We start from the raw sequence: 22,754 nt of genomic DNA, 5'->3' as shown, positions 1-22,754 counted from the left end.
CCATGTGGTTTCGGTACCACAACTCTGCTGGTAGGGAGGGTTCCAGAGTTTTGACCCCGTGACACGGTAAGGACTGGCAATATATTTCTATATCAGGATGGTGAGTAGCTTGGAAACATTGAAATTAGGAAGAGCAGTGAGCCATTTGGTCTTTTGAACCTGCTGTACCACTCAATATGGTCAGGGCTGATGATCCACCATTCAACGTGATGGTGGGATTTTTTTTAAGGTTGGTGACCCGTGACCAGTGAGGTTGCACAGGGATCAGTAATGGGACAGCAAGTGTTTACATTAGATCTTAATGTCTTGGAGGAAGGAAATACATGTACTGTTGCCAAGTTGGTAGATGATACTAAAATAGATGGAATGATAGGTTGTAAGGGGGTCCCCAGGGATATTGATAGGTTAAGTAAGTGGGCAAAATAACATTCTTGAGTAGGTTTGGAGCTTGAGTTATGGATGCTGTGGCTGGTTCACTGGCTGAGCTGGTTCATTGGTTTGCAGACATTTCATTACCCTGCTGGGTAACATCATCAGTGCAGCCTCCAATGAAGCGCTGTTGTATTTTCCCACTTGGTATTTAAACTCTGGGGTCCATTGGAGTAGGTTATGTCATGGTTTTCCTTCACAGTGGTGTATATTTAAGGCCTAGCTCTATGTGTGTGTTGATGGCCTTCTTAGTGGAGAACCAGGCCTTTAGGAATTCCTGTGCTTGTCACTGTTTGGTCTGACCTAGGATCCTGGTGTCGTCCCATACAAACTGGTAGTCCTCCTTGTCTGTATGTATGGAGGCGAGTGAGTATTGGTCATGTCTTTTAGTTGCTAGTTGGTACCCATGTATTCTTGTAACCAGTTTTTTGTTTGTTCAATGGTATCTTGTATATTAGGTTGGTTCTGTCCATTGTGGGTAAGGGGTCTTTGGTTCTTGTTAGCGGTTGATGTAAGGTTGATACAGGTTTATGTGCTGCTCTGATACCACTCCGTCCACTGGGCATCAGCGTGCCTCACAAACTTACATCAACCCTACGCCAACTGCTAACAAGAACCAAAGATCCCATACCCACTAAGGACAGAACCAACGTAATATACAAGATTCCATGCAAGGACTGCAACAAACATTACATTGGGCAGACAGGAGGGAAATGGCTACAAGAATACATGAACGCCAGCTAGCAACAAAAAGACACGACCAATACTCACTTGTCTCCATACACACAGACAAGGAGGACCACCAGTTCGACAGGGACAATGTCAGGATCCTAGCATAAGCCAAACAGAGACACGCACAGGAATTCCTAGAGGCCCGGTTCTCTTCCAAGAAGACCATCAATTAACATATAGAATTAGACTGTATATACATACCACTACAAAGGATAACCAGAAATTATGTAATCAACTCCAATGGACCCCAGAGTTTAAATACCAGACGGGAAAACACACTGGTGCTTCATCGGAGGCTGCACTGATGATGTTACCCAGCACGGTAATGAAACATCTGCAAACTAATGAACCTGTTCGGTGAGCTAACCAGCCGCAGCAAAGTGGACAAAATGTTGGCAGATGGAGTATAGTATGGAAAATGCAAAGTTGTTCATATTGGAAGGGAGGGCAAAAGAACAGAAATGTACTTAATTTAAGAGAAACTGCAGAAAGCTGCAACACAAAGGGACTTGGTGGGGTGGGATGAGGGGCGTGTGCAGCGTGTGAATAGGGAAAGCCAGTGCACAGGGCAGTAGATAATATTTCTTCAACTAGCAAAGACAAATAGATAATATTGCAATAATGTTTCTTCAACTAGCAAAGACAATTAGATTCCATTGTAGAGATAGAAGGAACTGCCGATGCTGGAGAATCAGATTCTCCAACATCAGCAGTTTCTACTCCCTCTGTAACAATTTAAAACCCATTGAGAAACCATTTTTTTTTTCTGAAGAAGGGTCCTGACCCAAAACGTCAAGCTTTCCTGCTTCTCTGATGCTGCTTGGCCTGCTGTGTTCATCCAGCTTCACACCGTTTTATCTTAGATTTCATAGTAGTTTCATTTAATAGCTGAATAGTTAATAAATTTTGCTGAATAATTAAAAAAAAAATGCATGGGATGCAAGCATTGCTGGCATTGTCCTGGAACTGAATGGTTTGTTAGACCATTTCAGAGGGCAGTTAAGAGTCAATCAGAGTTCTGAGGAAGGGTTACTGGATCTAAAACATTAGCTCTGATTTCTCTCCACAAATCCTGCCAGACCTACTGAGCTTTTCTATCAATTTCTGTTTCAGTTTCTCATTTCCAGCATCAGCAGTTCCTTTGGTTTTTATGTGAGAGTCAATCTCGTATTAGGTCTGGAGCCCCATGTGGGTCAGACAGGGTGAGGATGGCAGATGTCCATCACTGAAGGACAATAGTGAACCAGATGGGTTTATACAAAAGTTGACATTGGTCACCAATAAGCTAGATTTGGCTTTTTCTTGAATTCAGAATTTACCATCTACAGCAATGGAATTAAAACTCATGTCTTCATAACCTGGGCTTCTGACGTACTAGTTCAGAGATGTTACTGCTTACAAGTTCAATGAGATGTTCAAAAAATAGTTGAGTAAGGTTAATTTTAATGTGATGAAACACATCTATATAAACTGCTGCTGCTCTTATGTTAACCAGCACATTTACAGAAAATTAGTGGGAGATGTTGAAAAATGCTTTGAAGTTGCGCAGAGCTGTTCATTTCCCTGTGGAGCCAGAGCCCTACTTTTCAAAGTTGAAAGAAATGCCATGGATGAATAATAAGTTAAAGGACAGCAATAATATAAAAGAAAAATGAACACACAAAAAATTTTCTGACAATCAATGCAGTTCCTGGAACCAGGAAGAGATACACGAAGTACAAAAAGTGACAACATGATAAATCAAAACTTGCAAAGAGTATCAAAATCAATATGGTTCATATTGATCTTTTAACATTCAGGAAAAATGGATGACGTGGAGAAATATGGTCCCTTTAAACTGACTATCATTATATAATGAAAATAAGGAAATGGCAGACATGTTGAATAATTAATCTCATGATCAGAGATAATGGGAACATCGTGGGCCTCCTGCAGTGCCACAATGATGCCACCCGAAGGTTGCAGGAACAGCAACTCATATTCCGCTTGGGAAAGCTGCAACCCAATGGTATCAATGTGGACTTCACCAGCTTCAAAATCTTCCCTCCCCCCACCGCATCCCAAAACCAGCACAGTTCGTCCCCTCCCCCCACTGCATCCCAAAACCAGCCCAGTTCATCTGCTCCCCCCACTGCATCCCAAAACCAGCCCAGTTCGTCCCCTCCCCCACTGCATCCCAAAACCAGCCCAGCTTGTCCCTGCCTCCCTAACCTGTTCTTCCTCTCACCTATCCCTTCCTCCCACCTCAAGCCGCACCTCCATTTCCTACCTACTAACTTCATCCCTCCTCCTTGACCTGTCCATCTTCCCTGGACTGACCTATCCTCTCCCTACCTCCCCACCTATACTCTCCTCTCCACCTATCTTCTTTTCTCTCCATCTTCGGTCCTCCTCCCCCTCTCTCCCTATTTATTCCAGTTCCCTCTCCCCATCCCCCTCTCTGATGAAGGGTCTAAGCCTGAAACATCAGCTTTTGTGCTCCTGAGATGCTGCTTGGCCTGCTGTGTTCATCCAGCTCCACACTTTGTTATCTTAAATAATTAATCTCTGTGGGTATTTACACGAGAAGAAGATGATAAATGTTGGACTGCCCAATGTTGCAACTATTGAGTCACAAAACTACAGTGTAGTTGCATTACAGAATGTGACCATTCAGCCTATTTTCTTCCCTACCCATTCTATCCAACCCCCTCATTATTTTGCATGCCTCACTTAAGCCATCCTTCAGATTCCTCTGGTCTATGTAACCCAACATTTCAATTTTTTCTGCAGCTTTCAAATCCTGGCAAAATTATTGCAAATCTCGTCTGTAAAGTCACTACAGTAATTATGTCCTTCTTGCAGTGACGACGACCGTGTGCAAAATGCCAACTGTGTCCCAATTAGTGTCTAAAATAGTTTAAACGTTATGTCCCTGTTCTTGTAGTTAATACCTCACTCAAAGAATGAAAGCTTCCCATGCACCTTCTTTATCACCTTGTCTGTCTGGTCTGCCACCTTCACAGATCTGTGGATCTGCTCTCCAAGGTCTCTCACTTCCTCTACACTCTAAATATCCTTCAGTATATTATGCATTCCTCTACATTGTTTGTCCTTCCCAAATGCATAACCTTATACTTCCCCAAATTTGTTTCCATTTGCATCTTTTCTGTCCACTCAACTCAATAATTGATGTCATCCTGCAGTCAACAGCTTAATCAATAATCCTTGTATTATCAACAAGATAGATCTGCAAATTTCCCAATCATGCCCTTCCACATTTAAGTCTAAATCTTTAATATGTACACAAACAGGTGTAGTGAGCCCCGTGGAACACCACCGGAAACCACTTTCCATTACAAAAGCAAAGTCGTCCATTACCCATTGTTTACTGTCATACGGCCAATTTTGGATCCAACTTGCTGCATTCTCCTGTATCCTATGGGCTTTAATTTTTCCAACCAGTCTGCCTTGTGAGACGTTGTCAAATGCATTACTAAAATTAGTGTAGACAATCTCAAATCTAATCATTCTTCTTAGCGATTTGGATGAGATAATGTTCTTCTTTTCAGGCTAGGCCAGCATTTATTGCCCACCCCAAATTGCCTAGAGGCCAGTTATGGGCCAAGCACATAGTTGTGTGTCTGGAGTCACATGTAGGCCTGACCAGTTAAGGATGGCAGTTTACTTCCCTAAAGGACATTCGTGAACCAAATTAATTTTCTTGACAATTGACATCGGATTTGTGAACATCGGCAAATGATTATTTTTGAGGTTTTTTTTGTTCAGTTCTGCCATGGCAGGATTCAAACTTGGGTCTCTGAATTATCACTCCAGCAATAATTTCACCAGGCTATCATTTCCCTCAACACTCCTCTCACTGCCTTAGTAAGACACAACACAGCCTTAACAAAACCATACTTACGATTACAAGTTAATCCATGCCTGTCCAAGTAACAGTTAATCTTATATCCCAGTATTGAGTCTCATAATTTTTCCACCATGGATGTTCAGCTGACTGGCTTATGATTATTTGCTGCTTCCCTTGCAGTCTTTATGAAGAATGGTACAACATTCACAGATGTGCAATTGTCTGCTAACTCGCTTGTATCTAGTAAGAACTGAAAAATGATCGTCAGAGTGATCATAATTTCCTGCCTGGCTTCCTTTAACATCCTAGGATGAAATTCATCTGGCCTTAGTGTTTTATCAACTTTCAAGAAGGCCCAACCTTCAGTACTTCCCTTCTCATTATGTTTACTTCATCCATTCCTTCCCTTCAACTCAGACGTTTGAATAACCCCTTTCCTTTGTGAAGACAGAGACAAGATATTCACTGTGAACCTTATCCACATCATCCGTGTCCATACATGAGTTATATGGGGATGAAGCGGGGGGTGGGGCATCTGATTAAAACTGACAGAATACTGAGATGCCTGGATACAATGGATGTAGAGAAGATTTTTCCAACAGTAGGAGAGACTAAGAGCACTAAGACAGGAGGGATTTTTTTTAAGTTGGGGGGTGATGGATCTGCAGAACTCATTGCTGTGGAAGGCTGTGGAGGCTAGGTCATTGAGAATTAAGACAAAGATTCACAGGTCTTGATGAGTAAGGGAATCGAGGATTACTGGGAAAAGGCAGGAGACTAGAGTTCAGAAGCAAAACAGCCATGAATGAATGGTAGACCAGACTCATGGGACAAATAGTCTACTACTGCTCCTATACGTTATGATCTGTGGTCTTACAGGCCTATCTTTTCTTAGCCGTCCTCTTGATACTGATGTAAAATAAAACATCTTTTAATTTTCCTTAGTCTTTCTGACCAATTTTTTTCCTTTCTCTCTTTACACTTTCCTAATTTCCTTTATTTACTTCAGCCTATGCTTTCTATATTCATCCAAATTTCCGAAAATATTACATTTTTAGATTGCCATAAGCTCTATTTTTCTACATTTTCTTCCCCTGTATTTGTCTGGATAATCGAGAGGCTCTCGGGTCATTAATATTAACTTTATTTCTCTTTGGGAATTGAGTCAGGAACTCACTAAAATTAATGTAAACAAAATAACACCATTGAAGGAAATGATGGCATTCAGGATTGGCAGGTTCCCAGGTCCAAATCAATCGTGATTGCATTGATTGCCAGAATAGACTCAAAGGGTTGAATACTCTCTCTGCTTCTATGTCAAGATGGTTTTCATCCATTGTTTTAAAGTAAATTCTTGAGAAAATTATGGATGCCTTAACTATAATCTTTCAAGGATGTCTTGAATCACAAAACCTGACCATATGCTTTCACTATTTAAGAAGGTAAATGAGGAAAAAATTAAGACTAGTTGGCCTAACATTTGTTGACTGGAGTTTGTTTGAGTCTATGATTATGCATGATATGAATAAACATTCTGAAACACTTTAAAAATTTGCAGCTGATCAGAGAGTATGAGCAAAGGGTTGTTGTCAGTCCTTCAAAGTAAGAATACCATCTGACAGACTTATTGATTTATACAGGGCTTGTTGTGCCTTACAAGCATGATTAGATTTTTGTTTGAAAAGATGAATGATATCGTTGACGGAAGAATCCTTGTGGATGTCATTATGGGAGAGTTCTAGTAGCATTTGGTGAAAAATGGTTAGTTAAGGTCAAGGCTCATGAAATTTGAGGCAAATTATGAAGCTTGTTTTGAGCTTCATTAACTGAGTTTCAGGACTCAGAGAGTAGAGGTATTGGGCAGCTATATAGATTAGTAGAATGCGACAAGTGCCGTCCTGCCGACATCCGTGTTGGAACATCATCTGTTCATAACATGCATTGACAATTTAGTTAATGGGATTATATTCAACACATTCAAGTTTATTAATGGCAAAAAGACAGATGACATTGTACTTAACATAGACCCACATGTACAATTACAAAGAGATACTGATAGAGTCAGTAAATGAGCAGACTACAGCAAATTAAATCCAATCTAGGCAAATGTAAAATCATTGATATTATAAGCAAAAAGTGCACAATGGAGTGCTTTCGAAAAACATAAAAGCCAAAAAAAAGTGGAGGTCCAAAGAGGCTTTTGAACCCATGATCAATCATGAATATGATCATTCGTTTGGAGATGGGCTGTAAGGCACAGGAGGTGCTAAAACTGAGGTGGAATGTGTGTTGGAATGGAGGTTTGACATGTTCTTTCCAGCATAGCAATGTGTGAATGGCAGGAATGGCAATGGCTCAGTTGCCTGCCATCTGGAGACAATGAAGCTAATTAATTGGTTCATTGTCAACCATTTTATGACCCATTTGGGATTTGGTCAAAGTCAGAATGGCTGCCATCACACAGCAAATCAGCTAGATTCTTCGGAGTGGCGCCTCAGTACCTTCCCGACTTCCTTGTTGAGAGGGGAAGCTGTTTTATAGAGGCCTGTGGCCCCGAGTCAATAGACAATCGACCATAGGTGCTGGAGTAGGCCATTCGGCCCTTTGAGTCAGCACTAACATTCATTATGAGTCACTCTCCAAAGGCTGCTCCTAAGGCTTCAGTAGCCTCTGGAGCTTCACCCCCTAATCACCGGGACTGTCCATCTCACCCACATATATAGATATCTTCTTCTGCTGGATCTGTCCGGATGTCTTAACATGGTGGTTTCCTCCATGCATTCCCATGGCACTCTCTAGGGCACCGAGTTGCTGATCCTCAGATCAAATTATTATCCCAGAGAGACAGGCCACCATCCTTAATGGGTTGGCCTCTCATGTTTGGCTTCTTAAGTGGAAAATGTCCATCACAGTCCTGCTGTTCACCTTGATGAGTGCATGGCTGATATTTTGGAGGAGAAGTCATGCTTCAACTATACAGAACATCAACCATTTAGGTTACTGGACTTGAAAGGTTAACACCGCTTTCTCTCCATAAATGCTGGCCAGGCCTGCTGAGTATCTGCAGCAATTTCTGTTTCTGTTTGCTGCTGGCTCAGATGTAGGGACACTACCATGTGCTACAAGAGCCCTCCTTAGATAGATAGGTCTTGGAGAGAGACCGATTTGAATTCATCAGAATAATGCTTGGACTCCAAGGAATAAATTAAAGGTGTATTACATAAACACAGATTGTGTTCCTGAAATTTAGACAAATAATTTGATTATTTTTCAAAAACCTTAAAAGGAACAATAAAAGTCGATTACAAGGAATTTTTTCTGCTGTTAGGGAGACTAGGACTAGGAATGATATTGCAAAATTAGTTCCAAACCATTCTGGAGTATAATTAAGAATCACTTCTAAATGCAATTATGGTAGAAACTTGGAATGTTCTTCCATATTGTAAACTGATTCTAGGTTAATTATTGATTTTAAATCTGATATTCATCGAGTTTTGTTAACCACAGGAATTAGGAAATGTCTATGAGGTTATAGAGTGAAGTCTCAATTCAGTGAGATAATGTTAAATGGCAGAGCAAATTCAAGGAGCTAACTTCCCTGGTCCTAGTCCTATTAATGTGGCAGCGTAAAACATTAGATGAAAGGAACAACTGGATAAAATCTCAACCTGATACTTAATTTAAAATTCTATGGCCCAGTTACATTATTGTAATTTTCAGACTGCATTAAATTCTATGCAAATCAAATCAATCTTATGTGATTTGAAAAGCTGTATTATGCAAAAAACTAGTAAAGCTAAAGAAATGTTAATTTATAAAGTATTGTAAATGTAATTTCAGATGCTTCAGGTACTGTTGGGTAGGTGTTTCCTTTTACTTCACTCATGGGCATTGCTGACTGCCCCTCACTTATTATCTTCCCTGTTGGTGGGCTGCCTTTTTCAAGCTGTGCAGTTTCAATTAACCATGGAAGGCTTTAAAAATTTGTTACCACAGTTCAGGGAATAATGATAAAGTTATTCGTATCAGAACATTAGTGTTCACAAACTAATGTACAAATTGTTTATGAAAATATTAATTGTGTAGATACACAAAATAACTAAACAAAATACCTTAGGCACTGTCTCTCAGAAACTAATATTGGAAATAATTAAAGAATATTTGTGAGGAAAATGTGTCCAGTAAGAATATTTCTTCTATTCTGTTTCAGAGTATTTGGTGCTGCCATCTTTCTCACCTCGACTCTCAATATGCTCATCCCATCTGCAGCTAAAGTGCACTATGGTTTTGTGATATTCGTCAGGATCCTGCAGGGACTGGTAGAGGTATGTTTAACTCTCCAAGGGTACAGGAGCAGCACCAGTTAATTCACAGAATCCCGCAGTGTGCCTGTAGTACAATGTAACAAGCTGTGAAAAATAACTGTGTTTGTCTTTGACATTCTGCAGCTCATCCATTCTGCTTTTGTGCATTTAAATGGATAAAAAGCCGCACTCCCATAATACTCTGAACTATGTATAAATGTTAGCTGACCTATTATGCATTATCAACCTTTGCTATATTCATTCCAAACAGTTATAATCTTTCTTGCTGCTATTTATACTGCGGAAATGATAATGTTTTATTCCAGATTATACATTACTATTTAGTTTTCTATTAGTAATTGGAAACTAATAGGTGTAACTGCATGCCGAAATTTTAATTAGCACTACAATTCAATTAGTTTTGTGGAATATTTTGAATGTATGTCTGGTTTCTCGGATTCATTTTTACAAAAGGGTTGAAGGTAACTTTGAGATATCACTAAGTGATTGCGTCGAAGTACAGTATAATAGGAACCGAGCTACAAGATACAATCACCCCTTTCTAAAAAGTCTGTCGTGCTGTTTTCGCTATTTGGACTGCATTAGTACTTTTAAAAGAATAAGCATGTTGGTTTTTGCTAAACTGACTGTTAGAAAAATTACAGAGCTGTCTGACACTTTCACTCTGTGTAAAGACATAATTGATGTGTATTTGCAGGGAGTCACATACCCAGCCTGCCATGGCATTTGGAGTAAATGGGCTCCACCTTTGGAGAGAAGCAGACTGGCAACCACTTCATTTTGTGGTAATTAACTCTTTTTTCCTGTAAGTTTTTTTTAAAAGGATAAAAAGTTTGAAGAACAATCTTTGAATGGGATTTTATTTGCATATTGATTCCACTCTGATTTTCTCACAGGTTCATATGCTGGAGCAGTCGTTGCCATGCCTCTAGCTGGGATTCTAGTACAATACACTGGATGGCCCTCTGTGTTCTACGTGTATGGTAAGTTCTATATCCCAACAAGGCAGGTGGTTGGCAGCCAATTTGCTTCAAATACAACAAGCTTCGGCATACAAAAGAGCTTTTACTTCTTTTATTAACTTCTTCATTTATGGTTATTAATACAACTACTGGGAGTTAGTAGTTTAATTTTAATGTTACTTGACTAATAATTTAGAAGACCAGGCCAATGTTCTGGGGATGTGAGTTTGAATCTCACCATGTCAGAATTTCAAATTCTGTAAACATCTGGAAATAAAAGCTCACCTAACAGGGCCATATAACCATTGAAAATGTTCTAAAAGTCCAACTCTTTCACAAGTGATCTTTAAGGCAAAGAAAACTGCTGTCCTTACCTGGTCTGCCCTACCTGTGACTCCAGATGCACAGCAATGTGGTTGACCCTGATCCACCCTGTGAATTAGCTGAGGAAGGCTGTCAATAAAAGATCAGTTAGGGTTGGGCAAGAAGCAGCAGCTTTGCCAGTGATGCCTTCATCCCAGAGAAACATATTAAAACAGACATCTTGACTTGCAATGAGAACTTGCAATATAACTCACCAGTCTCAGAATGTCATTTGTTGCAGAAAGGTTGCTGTATCATTTATAAAATGTTGGCGTTTAGAAACATAATAATAGAGATCATTTCATGACTTTATTTTTAAAAATTGCTGAAGTATATGAAATATCCAACTTTATAAATAGGGTAAGAGGACATGAATGTTCTACTAAACCTCCATTGGTTAAGTTTCAACTGGAGTAATGTGAGAGAAGCTCACCTGAGATGACAGCACTAATGGACTCTATCATCTTCTTAAGTCACCAACTTAGAATTCAGTACAATTGCAACTCAATGGAATTGAATATTGGATGGGTGGCTAATTCCATACTGCCATGATTTCTACCCCTTTTTGTTCAATAATGGGCACCACACCTTTGGAAAGAGCAGAATGATGCCAAAGTTAAGGAACTAGATGTCTGTGGGAACACTGCAATGACAAAGGTTTGGAGAAAGTTTTCTTGGATACGTTTTAAAAGAAGATATATTCTGATGAAGTAAATATGGAGAGAGTGTTTTTCCTGACGATTGGATCAGCAATTGGAGGACATAAATGTAAGATAATGAGCAAATGAGCTGGAGGTGAGATGAGCAAGTTTTACGATCTGGAATACACTGATGAAATGATGGTGGCTGCAGATTCAATACAAAATTACAAAAGGCAATGTGCCACTAATGGGAAAAGAGGAAATATCATGGCTAATGGAGAAGAGTGAAGGGGAAGGTTTCATTTAAAAGAGGCAGCAGTGGATGGATTAACAGCCCCTTTCGTTATTGTAAAATTCTTTGATTTGAAGTTTTATTGTAGTATGTAAAAGTGCCAGTACAGTTAATATTGTCAAACTGGTTCTTCAAACTGGATAAGAACTCTAATTATTCCTCACTAAAATAGTGTCAGAAAAAAAATGGATGCCTGACCTGCAAGAAAGTTGTTTTCTAGCATAAAAACAAAGAACTGCGGACGGTGGAAATCTGAAGCAAAAAGTGAAGGCATTGGAGAAACTCAACAGGTTTGGCAGCAACTACAGAGAGAAATAGAGATAACATTTCAAATCCATTCAGCTTTTATCATAATTTACAAAAACATGGAACTTGAAATATTGACTGTATTTTTGCCTGTACAGATGCTGTTAAACCTGTTGAGTTCCTCCAGCACTTTATGATTTAGTTACTTTCTGGGATGGGAGTAAGTTAAAAGTCTCTCCCATGTTCTTTGAAATATTGTTCAAGCTTAAGAAAACACAGCGTGTGAATCTCAAGTCATGGATATCTCCCTTAAAATATAGTTATCTTTAATTGAAAAATATGAATATCAGACACGGTGGCTTGGTGGTTAGCCCTGCTGCCTCACAATGCCAGTGGCACGGACTTGATTCCTTCCTCAGGTGACTGTGTGGAGTTTGCATGTTCTCCTCGTGTCTGCATGGGTTCCCTCCTGTGTCCTCCCATGGTCCAAAGATGTGCAGGCCAGGTGGATTGGCCATGCTAAATTGCCGATCGTGTTCAGGATGTGTAGATTAAGTGGGTTATGAGGTGTCTGGGTGGGATACCCTGAGGATCAGTGTGGATTTGTTGGGCCAAAGGGACTATTTTTACACTGCACAGATTATTTTGAAGGCAATTATACAACATACTAGCAATGGATGATCATTCCACCACCAACGCAGAGTCAGAAAATTATTGTCGAGAAGGTGTTGAGTCGAGTAGATATTACGCATAAGAATGTTCATTCCAAAAACAAACAAATATTTTAGATAAATGACTGAAAGAAGATATCTAGGGTATATTTTGAAGTTGAGTCAGTGGAAAATGAGTATTTTTTCCAGCAAGACACTGTCTTAAAAATGTGGCAACTATTTGATATTCTGAGTCTTTTCCCACTATCCATGATTTTTCAATGTGCTATCATATTGTGTGAGATACCTAGCTAAATGTGTGAGGATTAAGATAATTTATTACATGCCCTGTTCTCTTAAGATGTTAAATGTACTGTTCCCTTTTTTGCTATTGATAGCCCAACAGTCATATTGTCTTTCCATGTTTGCAGATGTTAATGACTTACATGCAATGTTGTAACTGAAAGCAAGATATTAAATAACTAGCAATTGATATGTTGCAGAACAGAAACATGTTGTGCAACAACATTTAACTTCTGATCACACAAAATTTTATATTTCTCACTTTTTGTCTTGAATTAGGATCTCTTGGAATAGTGTGGTATATGTTCTGGATTCTGGTATCCTATGAAAGCCCTGCAGCGCATCCAACTATCACAGATGAGGAACGCACTTACATTGAAGAAAGCATTGGAGAAAGTGCCAAACTTATTGGAGGAATAGATGTATGAATATTTTTATACATTTGGGAATGTTAAATTAGTTAAACACTAATACTACTGTAAAAACTCAAACATATGCTCGGAAGCTCTGTTTGTGCATAATTACTTTGATTAAATTTTCTCCATCAGGGCACCCCAGAGTGGACAGTTTTGGGCACAACTTTGTCCTAAATCATGCCTATGTTGGAACTGTACATGATTTGCTTGCAACATGTATATTCCTTCTTAACACAAGCACTGAGCTTTATAATTAGAAACATAGAGAATAAATGCAGGAGTAGGCTGTTCGTCCTTTTGAGGCCTGCATGTAGCTGCAACAAGAAACAGCCTCCATTGAAGTTTTCTCACTCTTCATTAAAGTTAAATCTGTGACTTCAAACCGAAGATGTAACTGACAATCAGGAGAAATACAGAGGGAAATATAGAGGCAATTACAAAGACTTTTAGGGATTGTGCCTTGACATCTGGTGGAGCTGATGCGTCTGCAATCCGAGCAATGATGTAGGTTGGTGCTTTGGCTGATGATAGGATTGTTGGCTTGAAATGGAAATTGTGGCCGAAATTGTCTGTTTGAGATGAGTGCTGACATTCAGGGCTTGTTTTTGCCTGGTGGTACAGAAAGCACAGACTTATTCTGGTTTGGTATGGCTGCTTCAAAAAGCTGGACTTTCAAGAAATCATTTGACATTGAGAAAGTCAGAATAGGAACATGCAGTGAAAACTCTGAAGGCCAATTAGGTGGTGATGCCAAAGACATGTTTTCTGGCAAATGAAACAGAAACAGGAGGGAACAAAGGCCTAATCTCTGTCTGATTTGTGGAAGGCTTTGAATGGATGCAATCATGTTATAATTGATCTGGATATCCAGATAATGGTTCAGATAGTACAATATTGAAGGTGGGACATTTGACACAAAACCTACAGAAAAACAGAGAAGATTTAACCTCTGATGAAACTTTAAAAATGGCAGCTGCCCTTGAAGCATTGGATAAACAATTTCAGAGCAAGAAGCATAGTCTCATCTTTACCATCAGCAGCAGAGGAGAGGTTAACCAAGTGGAGACATGGAGCCCAGGTACATGTAACTGTACACAGCAGAAGTTATTTCAGATGTGACAGCTTTGTGTATCATGGAAGAGGTGTCTACTGCCCTGCCTTGGTAGGATATGTACAAATTGTGTGGTCAAATACCATTTTACCAAGAAGTATAGAAACCAAGCTGAATAAAGAGGTTAACAAGGTGTAGAGCTGGATGAACACAGCAGGCCAAGCAGCATCAGAGGAGCAGGAAGGCTGACGTTTCGGGCCAAGACCCTTCTTCAAAAAGGTGGACTTTCAAGAAGAAGGGTCTAAGCCCAAAACGTCAGCTTTCCTGCTCCTCTGATGCTGCTTGGCCTGCTGTGTTCATCCAGCTCTACACCTTGTTATCTCAGATTCTCCAGCGTCTGCAGTTCCTACTATCTCTGTATAAAGAGGTTGCCTGGAAAGTTAGTAAAGGAAAGAAATGAAAGTAGCACAACTGTGAGATGTTTTGAAGAAGGTGCAGCTAGCCAGGACAAGAATAGCCAATCACAATGATGTGCTTTCTGTTAATGGGGCCAACCAGGAGAACACTCCAGTCATCATTGATGGTGTTGATGTGAATGCTCTTGTCAATTCAGGGAGTGTCAGGATCTTCTGGGCAGAGCTTTGTGGGATTAAATGAAGACAAAGTGAATCAAGTGCACATTTCAAAAACATGTCGAAATAGTCCACCCTTACCTAAACAAAAACCTACTTTAAAGGGTTTGGATGCTTTCCTAAAGATATGAGAGCTAAAGACTGTAATAGAGGGGCAGAATTTCTAATGATTTATGATAATGGTGAGTCTTTTTTGAGTAGGGCAACTGTCTAAGTCTTGGGTATCCAACATATCAGATTGATTATAAATGTTGTGCTAGATCTACGTAAAGCATAGAGAGATGTTTGGATCAATGTTTCAAGGAACTGGGAAATTCCAACGCTGACAAGTGAGATTAATCATTGTTGAGAACATGAAGTCACAATCATGGCCTTCTGTACACAGAACACCTTTTAGCTTGAGAGGAAAGTGAGACAAAAAGCAAGGAGGTATCAATGACCAAGACATCATGGAGTCAGTTGGAGAACCGTCACCCAGTCAAAGTTAACTAGTGATATTGGATTCATCCATGATAAATGGAAGAAGCAACAGTGAGGGAGAATGTCACTTGGTTCCCTCTGTGGGTGAAGTATTTGTCAACATGTAAGGTATTCTGTAAATTAAACTGGGGGGCATGCCAACATTCAGGGAAGGTAACAGCGTTTGTTCCTCATTGAAGACCTTATAGACACAAGAGATTGCTTTTTGCCTTCCATTCAGCACCAGAGATTTAACAACACAATATCCATACGGTGATACAAAGAACCTCAGGAGCAGCCAGTACCTCAGATGCCATCAGTATTCAGGGCGCCAATAAAGAAGAGCTTGATGAGAGATGAGGGTTATCAATGGCTATATTACATGAGCAGGAATTACGGTAAATGCAGATAAATAGTTGTTGTGCATGACAGAACTAATATTGATGGGCTATAAAATGGCAAGAACAGAATCATTCCAGCCAAAATCAAAATGCAGGCAATAGCAGAGGCATATAAATGCCAGCAAATTTAGAGAGGATTGAACATACAGGTCTTCACTAGAGAAGAAAGCTGAATCATTTGTGGTAGATCCTGCTACACTCAGAGCAATGACAACTCAGGAGATTGAAATAGGATCAAACAATGACCTGGAATTGGATGACATCAGACAGGGAGTCTGAGCCGGAAACTTGGATAATTGCCCATTTGAGTGCTATTACTGTATGAAAGTATAATGCAACTCAATTTTAATAGGTCACTGTAATTCTACCATTTCAGAAAGTGCCATTCTGAAAGTACTGGGGCTTTCCTTTGGTAATTGCAATTTAAGCTGCTCAAGAACAAAATCAAATTTGTGACCATGTCTTCAGACATCAAAAAGAAATCAATTTAAACAATCAAATCCTAGAGTAGATATTTAATTGACCAATGCAATGTTTTTCTTTGGAAGACAAATAAAAAGTGATAGCTGAAAGTCTCCTGTGATGCAGTAATAGTGTCCCTACCTCTGAGCTAGGAGGCCTGCTCCAGAGGTGTATACCAACATCTCTGAACAGGTTGATTAGAAGTTGTCTGAAAAGTTACAACTCTGGAGTGAAATGCAACAACTGTCATATTATTCCCAGTGAACACTATTTCTTTATACAGGCAAGCCTCTGTTTGGTTTATCATTGAGCAGGTAAATTATTCACCACAGAGCCATCTAGGTTCTTCCGGAAATAACTCGGAAATAATAGAACCTTACGACAGTTAAAATAGAAATAATTTATTAATTAAAGCCATGTTGTAAGAGAAGACTAAATTATACTTTAAATAGTTAAGTTCTAAGCTTTAAGCAAGATTAAATCTTTGTGTAAATTGGATGCTGATCACTTGACACTTCCACTAACCAACATATATTTAACACAGAAACATAGAAACATTGAAGATAGGAGCAGGAGGCCATTCAGCCCTTGAGCCTGCTCCGCTATTCTTCATGATCATGGCTGATCGTCCAATTCAACAGCCTAATCCTGCTTTCTCCCCATAACCTTTGATCCCATTCACCCCGAGTGCTATAACGAGTCACCTCTTGAATACATTCAATATTTTGGGATCAACTATTTCCTGTGGTAATGAATTCCACAGGCTCACCACTCTTTCTGTGAAGAAATGTCTCCTCATCTCCATCCTAAATGGTCTACCCCAAATCCTCACACTGTGACTCCTGGCTCTGGACACACCCACTGTCAGGAACGTCCTCCCTGCATCTACTCTGTCCAGTTCTGTTCGAATTTTATAAGTCTCTGTGAGATCCCCACTCATTCATCTGAACTTCAGCAAAAATAATCCCAACCTAGTCAATCTTTCCTCATACGTCAGTCCTGCCATCCCCGGAATCAGCCTGGTAAACCTCTGCTGCATTCCCTCGAGAGCAAAAGTATCCTTCCTCAGAAAAGGAGACCAAAACTGCACACAATATTCTTGGTGTGGTCTCACCAAGGCCCTGTATAACTGCAAGAGCACATCCCTGCTCCTGTATTGTAAATCTCTCACAATGAAGGCCAACATATCATTCGCCTTCTTTACTGCCTGCTGCACCCGCATGCTTACCTTCAGTGATTGGTGCACAAAGATATCCAGATCCAGTTAAGGTCTTCATCTGCAAACTGTTTGCATGGGTGTTAGAGATAATGGGAACTGCAGATGCTGGAGATTCCAAGATAATAAAATGTGAGCCTGGATGAACACAGCAGGCCAAGCAGCATCTCAGGAGCACAAAAGCTGACGTTTCGGGCCTAGACCCTTCATCAGTGGTGTTAGGTTTGGAGAGGGCATTGGGTTTGTTTTTTTTTTCTCTTCAGGGGTGATAGTTCTGAAATTTTCTAAAAAAGAATCCCACCAAATGGCTTATGATTTATAAACAGACTTGATGTAATAAAATCAACAGACACTTCAATTTAATTCTGTTTGTTTCTTATTTTACAGAAATACAAAACACCATGGAAAAAGTTCTTTACCTCTATGCCCGTCTATGCAATAATTGTGGCGAATTTCTGTAGAAGCTGGACTTTCTATTTGCTGCTGATTAGCCAACCTGCCTACTTTGAAGAAGTGTTTGGGTTTGAAATCAGCAAGGTATCCTTCATTTCAAATGGCTGTGTTAAGAGCAGGATAGACTATTAGTCCTGTTCTGTTTTGCACAATCATTCTAAAGAGCTGTGGGTGTGGAGTCACATGTAGGTCAGATTGGGCAAGGATGGCAGATTTCTTCCTCTGAAGAATATTAATGAACCAGATAGGTTTTTAAAATCAATTGGTAGTGGCTACATTAAGTTGGCTTTTTATTCCAGGTCCTTATTGAATTCAAATTGCATTATCAGCTATGGTGGGATTTTGAACCCTTTTTTTGAATTCATTCATGGGATGTGGGCGTTGATAACTGGCCAGCATTTAATGCCCTTCCCTAGTTACCCTTGAAAAGACGTTGGTGAGCTATCTTCTTGTACTGCTGCAGTCCCATTCCAGCAGGTTGACCCCCAATGCCCTTAGGGAGGGATTTCCAGTATTTTAACCCAGAAAGGAATTGTGATATACTTCCAATTCAGGATGATGAGTGGCTTGAGGAGATTTGAAGGTGATGGTATTCCCATGTATCCACTGCCCTTGTCCTTCTCAATGGGAGTGATTGTGGGCTTGGAAGGTCCTGTCTAAGGATCTTTGGTGAACAGCAGGGAAGAAGCTGTTCTTGAACCTGTTGGTACATGTGTTTAAGCTTGTGTATTTACTGCCTGACAGAAGAGGTTGGAAGAGAGTTCATGAAGGGAGATAGATAATTGCAACATCTGTCTTTATCTAAAATACATTACTTAGTCTGAACCCAGGAAATCAAGGCTAGAATAAAGTAAAAGCAAAACACTGTGGTACTGAAGGTAGAATATGGAGCTGGCCACTGGAACTACTATTCTGCAAAAATCCCACTCAAATTCCACCTAGACTGAAAATCCTGGCTAAAAATAGAGGACAGACAAGGTCAAAAATTACACAATGCCAGGTTATAGTCTAACAAATTTATTTGAAAGCACAAGCTTTTGGAGCATTGCTGCTTCCTCAGGTATAGTGAGATAATTTTTCTATGATTCCATATCTTTAAAACAGATTTTCATTCATTTGTCATCTGATGCCTTGTTATTTCAAATTCATAACTGCTATCAATCTGAATGTGAAGTGTTAGTTCTTCACATGAAACACAACTTACTGCCTCCTTGTTTGGTTAATCTCATATTAATGAGTATAAGAGATGAGGTCTGAATATGGTTTTTGAACACTTCTCAGCTTAGTATTCAGGTATGAATATATTGTTGAAAGTTTAATAGATACACAAGCCTTTCAGGAAAGCAATTGCAAGTAAAAAGCTCTGTGGTACATAATTAGAATTAGAAGAATGGAACTGAGCCGAGTTTTATTTTATATTTCACATTTGCAAGTACATGGCTTCTGTTTTGCAGCTCTGCCACCCCTCAAACGAACACACACATTCTTAGCTTGGTCTAACCATTCAACACATCAATCGAGGTATTATGTTAATTCCACTGTGCTCATAATCCACAGGCCCAGCTAGTTCCCTCTGGATATGAGTTCAAAACTGCTGTGGTGGGAATTCTACTTTAATTGATCATTCCAAAGTTAAAGGTTAATTGTAGGGGAATTGTGGGACATATTTTTAAGGTGAGCAGAGAAATATTTAGATTAGATTCCCTACAGTGTGGGAACAGGGCCTTCGGCCCAACAAGTCCACACCGCCCCATGCAACACCCCACCCAGACCCATCCCCCTGTGACCCACACACCCCTGAACACTCTGGGCAATTTAGCATGGCCAAGCTACCTAGCCTGCATATCTTTGGACTCGTGAAGGAAACCCATGCAGACACAGGGAGAATATGCAAACTCTGCATAGACAGTTGCCCAAGGCTGGAATCGAACCCGGGTCCCTGGCGCTGTGAGGCTACAGTGCTAACCACTGAGCCACTATGCTGCCTAAAAGTGGACCTGAGGGGCAACCTTTTTACACAGAGAGTGGTTCGTGTATGGAATGAACTTCCAGAGAAAGTGGTGGAAGTGGGTACAATTGCAACGTTTAAATGACATTTGAATAAGTTTATGAATAGGAAAGGTTTGGAGAGATATGGGCCAAGCGCAGGCTGGTGGGCCTAGTTTAGTTTGGGAACATGGCTGGCATGGACTGATTGGACTGAAGGTTCTGTTTCCATACTGTATGACTCTATAGCAGAGCAGACAAAGGTGTTTAATTAATGCCACTGTGCTCATAATCTACAGGCAGAGCTAATTCCCTCAGCGTATGGGTTCAAACCTGCTGGGTGGGAATTTTAATGTGCTTAATAATTTCAAAATCAGAAGTTAATTGTACTAACCAGGATAACTGTCATTAAAACCCCAAATATTTCGCTAATTCACTTCAGGGATGGTGTGGGCTGCTTGTGATTCCAGATCTATCAAAAACTCGCTAAACAGTGCTCTGAAGTGACTGAGCAATCCAATTAATGCAAAGGGAATTAGAGATGGGTCCAAATACTGACTTGGCCAGTGATGCCTTCATCCCATAGAACAATAATAGACAGAAGCCTTCAGTAGTTTCATGCTTTGCATGTAGCAAAGCTAATACTCTTCAAAGTTCATGTACCCTTTTTTTTACAGCAGTTTTGAAACAGCTGCTCTTCCTTACTTTTACAAGTTAATTTTCTTTGAACTCTCCTATTGTTCTTTTATATTACATTATTTTACCAAGACTTATTGAGAGTCCACTGCATGCAGTCTAATCGAAGGTTTTCTGCATATTCACTTCTGGTAGCATTCGGGTGAAACAAAAGCAGAAATTGCTGGTAAAACTCAACAAGTCTGGTTGTATCCATCGGAAGAAAGCAGAGCTAATTAATGAATTCAGTGACCCTTCAGCACAACTGATAGCAGCTGGGAAAATCTGGTATTTGTGCTGAAGCCAAAGTTGGGGGAGGAGGAGGGGGAGAGAGGTGAGCAGTGTAGTTGAAATGGAGCCCATAGACAAAGAGAGAAAGAGAGAGAGAGGAATATGAAACAGCTAGGTAAACAAGTAGATTGTGAATGGTGAGCCACCTCAGAAGAGAAACTGAATAAGTGACAATGGGAGCTAAGGGTAGCAGAGAGTGGGTGGTCTGTGGTGAAAGCAAACCATGCAATGTGATAATAAGCAGAGCGTGGGTGAAAATGCGTGTCCTAAAAGCACAGTCATAACCTCCTTGCGATCTCTGCACTATTTTGGACTTGACATCTGATTGTGTCTCCTGAGCTGCCTCCTCAGAGAGAAGTTTCAGTAAGTTAATTCCAGTAATTCATACTTATCTCTGTCCATTTCCAAAAGTGGACAAACAATATTAAATTATGAGAAACATTGGGTTTGTACCCCCTCGAGCTGACTAGATTGAGGAGTAGTGTAGCGGAGATCTTAAAAAAGAAGGTATGAGACAAGATGGATACAAAAGAATCATTCCCCTGATGCTGGAACCCAAAATAATTTGATGTAATATTAAATTTAGAGGTGGAAAATTTAGGAATAAATTTGAATGAAAAGTTTTTCAGATAAAGTCTCATTGGGATCTGGGACTCTTTCTTTTGGAGAGGTAGGCTGGATTCATTGAATAAAAACCAAAGAACTGCAGATGCTGTAAATCAGGAACAAAAACAGAAGTTGTTGGAAAAGCTCAGCAGATCAGCCAGAACCCTCTGAGGAAGGGTCACTGGACCCAAAACGTTAACTCTGATTTTTTTTCTTCACAGGTGCTGCCAGACCTGTTGAGCTTTTCTAGCAACTTCTGTTTTTGAACAATACTCCCTGTTGACTTTAGCTATTTTATCATTCCAGGTGGGCATTCTATCAGCTTTGCCCCACCTTGTCATGACCATTGTGGTACCCATTGGTGGACAGATTGCTGATCACCTCAGAAGCAAGAGGATACTTTCAACAACAAATGTCAGGAAGATCATGAACTGTGGAGGTACGTCTCTTTTTGTGGGGGGGGGGGGGGGCGGTGGGGGACACACGGTGGTGTTGAGATGTTGCTTAAAAATTTCTAAACTTATTCCACTAAAACGACACCTACCATAGAGTACACATAGTAGTTGGAACATATGGTACTTCATACGTGACACTTTTGCATAGTTCATCCAACAACAGAAACTTAGCTTTATTTAACACATGTGATGACACTGAATCACAGAAACAGATAATAGATCAGATGATTGAAAGCTTAGTTAAGGAGTGTCTGAAAGCAGAGGCAACACAAAAAAGTTTGGGAGGCATATTCCAGAGCTTGGGGCCTAGGTAGCTGAAGCCACGGCCACTCATGGTGGAATGATTAAAATTGGAAACACTTAGATTTAGAGGTCAGATTTATAGCTGTGCAGATATCATGGAGGAATGTGGAGCCAGAGAAGATTAGAGTGATGTGAAGGGGGTGGGGAGGTCATGCAGTAATTTGAAAATAATGAGAATTTTAAAATCAGGTGTTGGGGAATAGCATTTGGTATGAGTTAAGGGACAGGCAACAAACATTTGGGTGACATCAATGAAGCTATAATGTGGGAGACCAGCCATTGGAATATTCAGTTGTCGAAGCAATAATGGCAGGAATGATAGTTTCAGCAGCAAGTGAACTGAGACAGAAGCAACATTGGGAGATGGTATGGAATTTGGAATAGGTGTCTTACTATTGGCAGAAATGAAAGGCCATTGGTTCATCCTAGCACTGGGGAGGTGATGGCCCAGTGGTCTTATCATTGGATTGTTAATCCAGAGACCCAGATAGCATTCTGGGGACTGGGTTCGAATCCTGCCACAGCAGATGGTGGAATTTGAATTCAATAAAATAC

At 40.1% G+C, this 22,754-nt stretch overlaps 1 protein-coding gene across 2 annotated transcripts in view; it reads left to right on the top strand.

Moving 5' to 3' along the window:
- The window catches only part of slc17a6a (solute carrier family 17 member 6a), a 64,995-nt gene that overhangs the window by 20,657 nt on the left and 21,584 nt on the right, over positions 1-22,754 (top strand). For both annotated transcript variants that reach the window (XM_048546061.2, XM_048546059.2), the window contains 6 exons: positions 9,222-9,336; positions 10,034-10,121; positions 10,233-10,319; positions 13,073-13,215; positions 17,818-17,967; positions 21,748-21,880. In XM_048546061.2, coding sequence (XP_048402018.1) covers positions 9,222-9,336; positions 10,034-10,121; positions 10,233-10,319; positions 13,073-13,215; positions 17,818-17,967; positions 21,748-21,880 — 716 coding nt within the window. The remainder of the gene's footprint in view (positions 1-9,221; positions 9,337-10,033; positions 10,122-10,232; positions 10,320-13,072; positions 13,216-17,817; positions 17,968-21,747; positions 21,881-22,754) is intronic.

The sequence above is a fragment of the Stegostoma tigrinum genome, chromosome 17 (genome assembly GCF_030684315.1).
Source record: "Stegostoma tigrinum isolate sSteTig4 chromosome 17, sSteTig4.hap1, whole genome shotgun sequence".
Classification (NCBI taxonomy): Eukaryota; Metazoa; Chordata; class Chondrichthyes; order Orectolobiformes; family Stegostomatidae; genus Stegostoma; species Stegostoma tigrinum.
The sequence above is the reverse complement of the archived record's forward strand: the minus strand, read 5'-3'. Positions and strand labels throughout refer to the sequence as shown.